Source organism: Penaeus japonicus, unplaced genomic scaffold, assembly GCF_977035675.1.
Source record: "Penaeus japonicus unplaced genomic scaffold, GWHDUDI00000001_assembly GWHDUDI00000003, whole genome shotgun sequence".
Lineage (NCBI taxonomy): Eukaryota > Metazoa > Arthropoda > Malacostraca > Decapoda > Penaeidae > Penaeus > Penaeus japonicus.
In genome coordinates, this window is record NW_028234405.1 from 16,660,207 (window position 1) to 16,667,706 (window position 7,500).

General features: G+C 40.3%; 1 protein-coding gene across 1 annotated transcript in view; it reads left to right on the top strand.

The window, feature by feature from the left end:
* Positions 1-7,500, top strand: part of LOC147472122 (sialate:O-sulfotransferase 1-like) — a 10,717-nt gene that overhangs the window by 2,646 nt on the left and 571 nt on the right. Inside the window, exons 4-8 of the mRNA XM_086534338.1 lie at positions 527-632; positions 1,998-2,143; positions 3,013-3,133; positions 3,525-3,616; positions 5,773-5,816. Coding sequence (XP_086390464.1) covers positions 527-632; positions 1,998-2,143; positions 3,013-3,133; positions 3,525-3,616; positions 5,773-5,816 — 509 coding nt within the window. The remainder of the gene's footprint in view (positions 1-526; positions 633-1,997; positions 2,144-3,012; positions 3,134-3,524; positions 3,617-5,772; positions 5,817-7,500) is intronic.

Consider the following 7,500-nt stretch of genomic DNA (forward strand, 5'->3'; position numbering starts at 1 on the left):
TGTTTAGTGCAGGTGTTAAGTGTGCGTATGGAAATGGTCTTTAAGAAGGATGATTAAATGTTGCCGGAGCCGCTTTCAAAACATCAGCCAATAAGTAATCCTCAGAAGTAATTAATTTTAATCAAAATGTAATAGCATTCATATGACACATCCAAGACTGATTAGAAAGCAGATCAAATTGATATAACAGGAGAGTAAGTGTGTAACTGGTATTAGCAGGCTCTCTTACATTCACACATTCAACCAGGTTCAAAGAGAACAATTTTCCTTCAGTGCTTTCACACCCACCCTCGTTTGTGCGCACGTGATCTATAAGCGAGAGGAGGGGGGCGGCCATTCACATCGTAAATGCAAAGTGGCATAAATGAATCGCATTTCCTATTCTCTGAAACGAGACAAAATAACATCCACACCAAATAGCCTCGGTAACGAACACGATAATCCGAAAGGTAGAAATCTGGCTCGGATTCCTCCAAAAGGAAAATGCCATGACTGAGGGATGATTCCGAACGCTTTGCTTTCACAGCCATGCCCGACGAACGAAACGGCCCTCTACCACCCCCGCGTTGGCCAGAGCTCGACTCCAGCATGCCGACTAATCCCCTGTGGCCCTCAGATCCTGACTGCTCCATGTGAGTCTTTATTCGCCTCCCCTTCGCTCCCTTCTGTTTCCCTCCCTTCGGCCCTCTTTTGTATCTTTCTCTCTTTTATTTACCCCGTCGTTGCTCTCGCTCCCTTCTGTTTCCCTCCCTTCGCCCCCCTTTTGTTTCTCGCCCTTCTCGCTTCATTTGTCTTTTTCTCTTTTATTTGCCCCGTCGTTGCTCTCGTTCCCTTCTATTTCCCTCCCTTCGTCCCCTTTTTGTTTCTCGCCCTTCTCGTTTCATTTGTCCTTCTCTCTTTTATTTGTCCCGTTGTTGCTCTCGCTCCCGCTCGTTCCCTTCTAATGCCCTCCCTTCGCTCCCCTTTTGTTTCTCGCCCTTCTCGCTTCATTTGTCTCTCTTTTATTTACCCCCGTCGTTGCTCTCGCTCCCGCTCCCTCCCTTCGCCCCCCTTTTATCTTTCGCCCTTCTCGATTCATTTGTCTTTCTCTCTTTTATTTGCCCCACCGTTGCTCTCGCTCCCGCTCGCTTTCTTCTATTTTCCTCCCTTCGTCCCCCTTTTGTTTCTCGCCCTTCTCGCTTCATTTGTCTTTCTCTCTTTTATTTGCCCCGTCGTTGCTCTCTCTCTCCATCTCGCTCTTTCTTGATCTGTTTCCTACTGCGCCCTCTCTCTCTTCTATTCCCCTTTCCTTCTCTTTCTTTATTTCTGTCTCCCAGAGGCCATCTACTACAATTTCAGTGTAATCAATATATCTTGTACGGCAATTATGATATAAAAAATATTCTTTTTCGCCTTGTTTTAACTACTTTTCCTGGCACTCGCTGGTATGGGACTGCACTACGGTTTGTCAGTTGGGGATAATACAACCATCAGGCTGTGTATGAATACAGCCTGTATTTCTCGTGATATTACACAGTTGATGTCGGGTTTAGACGAGGCTCACTGAAGAAGTAAAGCAATGGCTCTACTAAAAAAAAAATGTAGTTTCTAATTCTAAATACCAGAGCCGTTCCACAAAACATCATGGAAACACCATGATAGATATTGCTTTTATCATCTTGAAACTCTCATTATTAAAACAAATGAAAACAATCTCTGCGGTTCTGGCCAAAGTTTGGGTTTACAACCGATATGATTTTGTTAATTAGCTATCACGAGTTACTGATGACTGTCCTTGAAGGTATCGATTTTCTATGTAGATAAGAATCTTCTGGCCTGTAAAGGTGATACATTTATGAAAGTAATATTTCACATAGCCGATAATGAATTGCAGCGATTTCATTAACTGAGTCACGAACAGGACACTGGAACTGCACAATTTATTGTCAATGTATAGATTGTTTGTGCGTGTGATAACGCGTGCATTATCCTCAGCATCATGCTGCTTATTCTTCCAGGTATAATGTTTCGTTTCCCCTCAAAGTCCGGAAAACGTTCCTGGTGTCTTTCCCGCGCTCTGGCAACAGCTGGACTCGTTACCTCATAGAGGGGGCGACGGGCTTGGTCACGGGAGCTGTCTTTAAGGAAAAGCTCTACCACTTTGGTAAGTAGATACTCAGAGTATCCAAGGAATCAGACGGATTAGGATATGATATGGATGTTTCCATATATAATATATAAATATATATACATACATACATACACACATATACTGTATATATATATATATATATATATATATATATATATATATATATGTATGTATATATATATATATATATATATATATATATATATTTACATACATACATACATACACACACATGCATATGAATATATAAATATATATATATATATATATATATATATATATATATATATATATTATATATTTACATACATACATACATACACACACATGCATATGAATATATATATATATATATATATATATATATATATATATATATATATATATACATATATATACATAAGTGTGTGTATACATATACAGATAGTCAAATATATTTATATATATACAGAGAGAGAGAGAGAGAGAGATTCATATGCAAAGAGATACATATGTCGATATAAATAGATCAAATGTGTATGTGATTTTGTGTGTATATATGAAATTTAGCAAGAAAAGCAATGGGCGAATAAATGCAGTATTTATTACCATTTTCGTTATATATATGATAATTTTTTCTTCGTATCCTCACAAGTGTTAAAATTGCAAAGCACACGCATGTGTGTATGTGTGTGTATGTATGTATGTATATACGTATGTATGTATATATGTATATATATGTATATAATATAATATAGATATTTATACATATATATGTAAATTATATATATATACATACATAAGTATGTATATATATATATATATATATATATATATATATATATATATATATATATACATATATACAACATCTGCACGCACAGTTCCCTTTATAATTCCAGATATGAAAAACGACCCGGTGAAACTGGAAGGAAAAGTCATTCTCACAAAAATCCATTCCAACAACAGAAGAACCGTTCCTGACGACGTCCCTGTTATATTACTGCTAAGAAATCCTGCCAAGTAAGGAGTGTCCAGCATTTTGGTATTGTAAGAATATTCCATTCGTATTTAGTATGAGTGACAACACTGCGGATATTTCCCATCATGCATTGAAAAAAACGACCGTCAGCACACTGCGTGCTTGCAACGTGCCGGCACCCCTCTTAGCACATGCGAGTCTCAGGCGATCGCGTTCCTGGGCAGGCAAGAGGGGAACTGGCAGGGTATAAGTAAACACTGTAATGGAAATATCAAAATGAAACGGCTGTAAGCTCACGATCATGCAAGGCGTAGCCGAGGCAATGTGGCTAGTGAGTATTGAGTGGCTCAGGAAGCCAATACTCGTGTCGTTTGTAAACAAGAATGACTGACGAGTTTTTGCACAAGTGTGACCAAAAGGTTCCTTTCACAGATCCATCGTCTCCTACTACAATTTCCGAAAGGCACGTGGATCTGATTCAAAATGGTTTCATAATGTAAGCTACGAATCCTACTTTACAGAGGGTGAGTATACATGTTGATGTTCACGTTGTATTAGTATGATGATAATGGCAATGTTCAAAACTACAGCACATGTTGATGAACCTTGCTGTAGATGCAGTTTCATTGTAAAGATAGGAAAAAATGAAGATAATAATACTGATTGTAGTTGTGATGATGATGGTAATCATAATGTTATGTTATCATAATTACTATTGTTATCATAGTTATTATCATTACTACTATCATTGTGGGACATTATAGTGATATAGTGTATAACACAAAATAGTGTATGTATTACTTTATACCAATGAGGCAGTGGATAGTGCCAAACATTGTGATATTAATTATATTATGATTTAATTTATCGTGATGATGTCATTTCCAAAGTTACTACATGTTACATAGAAGCACATGTATTATTATTTACATTGTTTGTTATATTTACATTTCGCTCTATACAAAATATGTATCATGTATTCTATATGTACGAGAATAATATTTCTGTTGTATGATACTTTATGTATACCTCGTGCATCTGGCAACAACCTCAGAGAGGGAGAGAGGAGCAGGCCTGCCAGTCCACGAGGAGACCTGACCCAGACGTCCTATTTTATTTTACTGTATTCACACTTCCAAAGAACCCACTTTAGTTTTAGCTTTAGTTTTAATTCTCCCACAAGTCTAGAGGATTCACCAGAGAGCATAACAATCATCATATTTGTTATCACTGTTATTATCGTAATTGTTACCATTATCTATCATTATTATCCTTAATATTACCATCATCATCATTTTCAATTTGAACATCATCATTATCATTACTATTATCATGATCACTATCATTGTTATCACCACCATTATCATCATCTTTCTCTCCTTTTAGCTAGTCAGGTGTCGTCACGTAGGAATATCCGTGTCCTTCTCGCCCTGTCCTCTGCGTCCCTGCTATGCCAACCATCCGCACATCCTCCCTCGCCACATCCCCAGACCCTCCCCTTGGCCCCCCTCTCTCCTCCCGTCTGGCGCCTCCAGCCTCCGATCACTCCCGATGTACTCCGCGTCGCTCCTCTGCCCGAACCCCACTTCAATCTTGGCCTTCTTTTCCGTCTCCAGGCCGCCCTGCCTGCGCTGTCCCTCTAATTTACTCATTCGCTCTCCTGTCGTTCCTCGTCACTCCTCGCGGAAGTCGCAGCGACCTCCACGCTTCCGCTTCTATTTCCTCCTCCTCCTCCAGTCTTTTCCGCAGCGCCACGGCCTCTAAGCCGTGCAGCATAGCTGGTCTTGTAAACTTTCCTTCATTTTACTTGATACCCTTCTCCGCCCACTCCCGCAGCGTCTGCACTCTCAACCACACTCTTCACTAGTTGATCCCCAGTATTTCAATGCATACACCTTCATTACCTCTGCTCCTTGCAACTGCACCAATCCGCCGCCGCCCCTCTCTTACGTGTGCTAAGTGCTTCGCCTTGCTCCGACTCTCCAGACTCTCTTCACTCCGCCCCCTTCTCTAACTACAGATCACAATATCAGCCACGGTCATCATGGTCCATGCAGACTGCTGTCCTCATGCATATCCTGCGCCACCCGCACAAACTTCTTTGCTACTCCTGACGTCCGCATGCAGTACCACAACTCCTCTCTTGGCGCCCTGGCATGAGCATTCTCTAAGTCTACAAATATGCAGTGCAACTTCTTCTAGCCAGCTTTATATTACTCCATGAAAGCGCTTATATTAACCGCTGAATCAGCAGTGCAGGAGACCTGGCAAGGGACCGTATTGCTGCCTGTGGACCTTCACTTCCTCTCAGCCCAAGTGCCACTGCTTTTTCCCATGACTTCATGCTGCGGCTGATGAGCTTTGTGCCTCTGCGTGATTAATATAATTACTATATCTGTTATTATCATATCAGTATTATCGTGATTATCACTATTAGTGATGCTCTTATTATTATTATCATTGTTATTGTTTTCATTATCATAGTCATACAATTATTGTCAATATCATTACCATAATAATTTTAACCGTTATACTATTACAATCATTACTATTATCATTATTATCAATTCCATGTTATCATCATCATCATCAACATCATCATTAATATCATATCAAAATACCATCACAGTCGATTTATCCAGCTATTATAGCCACGACTCACATCGGATTTCATTTTCAGATTTTGCCCGTCACGCCAACCGCCAGATTTCCAGATGGACAAAGGTGAAAGAACTTTGAGGAACGCATCTTTTTTCAGCGATTCTAGGATACCTTTCTTCCTTGCTCACTCCCTTAGTTCCTTCAGCCACATCCTGCCACATGGCACGTGGGTCACTTCCTTGCGAGACCCTTTCCATCTGATATCTTAGGGTAGGAAGGCTGTTTCTCTCTAATTCCCACAAGCACGGAGGAACACCCGGTGGCTAATGCTTGGGGGGGGGGGGGGCTTCGTCACAGACATTTCGTTCGAAAATCTGCATCTATTGTGCGATTTAGGGATTGGTTGCGTTTCTTTGCAGTTAAGATAAGATACTTGCAGAGTGCAATTATCATCTTGGTGACCATTAGTGACATATTCTTGAAAGACCATTTTCCGCAGGAGATACACAATATAAGGTCGGCCATATACTACCAAGACACAAATCTGGAAATTCAAGACAGAGCTACAGCAGGTTCTTCACCATCAATCTTCTTGAAGTGCTTTTTGTCATTATCAATATTCCGCTTTCCACTTCCCGAGTTGCTTGATAAGAAATGCCTCAGTAGGTCTTAGGAAAAGGCTGTGCCTCACACCAATTAAGGACCTTGCGAAAAAGGAGGTCACTACTCTCGTCTGTTTACGATATTTCGATCAAGATTCTTTTGCAATGCACATCAAAGGCACCGTGATCCGCGCTGGATGCACTATAAATGGACTGCAACCAACTAGAGACCAATGCGCAAGGACATCCGACCCAAATCAGTTCCCTGCAGTGCTACCTGCGGAGGAGGAATTCAAGAATGGGACATCCCTGTCTAGAAAAGAATGGTGCACACTCAACAGAGCACGGTGTAAAGTCGCGTGCTAGCCTCACAAGATGGGGTTATATAGAAAAGGCTGATTGCGATTGTGGTGAAACCCAAACAATGGACCACATCCTATCGAATTGTTCAAAAGGTCCTAATTGTTGTGATTCTGACCTAAGAAATCTCACAGAGCCTGCTTTATCTTGGTTGCGTCACTGGAGTGACGTGACATGATGATGGCTTGATCTAGGAGCTCCGGGGTCATTCCAGTTCCCATTTTTATCACTCGGACTCAAGAAAGTCTCCAAAGTGGCAAGTAGTGAAGTTCCAGAGCTGGCCAAGGGATTCCTTGAGACCATTATTTCATTTGCCATTTAAAATCAACACTGATTTGATTTCCACAAAAAACATATTGATATTGGTTAAGGGGCACCAGTACCAATGCGCTCACTGAAAACCACTTTCATTCTGGCTGATACCAGCAGTTACGAATAAAACTTTATCTGTTGTATAATATCATACAGACATCAACAAAGGTATTCATCTAACACATACTAAGGTCACTTGATAAGGTTAAAAAGAGGAATATAAAAAATCTAATGATTCAAAGGTGTTAAAACTTTGGAGAGGGTGTTCAAAATGTTAAGCACGTCCTTCTGATTTGCATATTATAAAAGGCTGATTGGCTAAGATACAGATGCATATGCATTACATTTATTCCCAGTTTATAATTGGAATGTTCACATGTAGTATGATAAAAACATTACAGTAAAAGGCAGGTCTCGTTGCGAACTAAGAGCACTTAATTGGATAGCGACACGAACACTATTTGTGAACAGTCATTTTAGCTATAGTTAGGGGAAAGGTTTCTGGATGCATTTATCATACGGTGACCATAGCT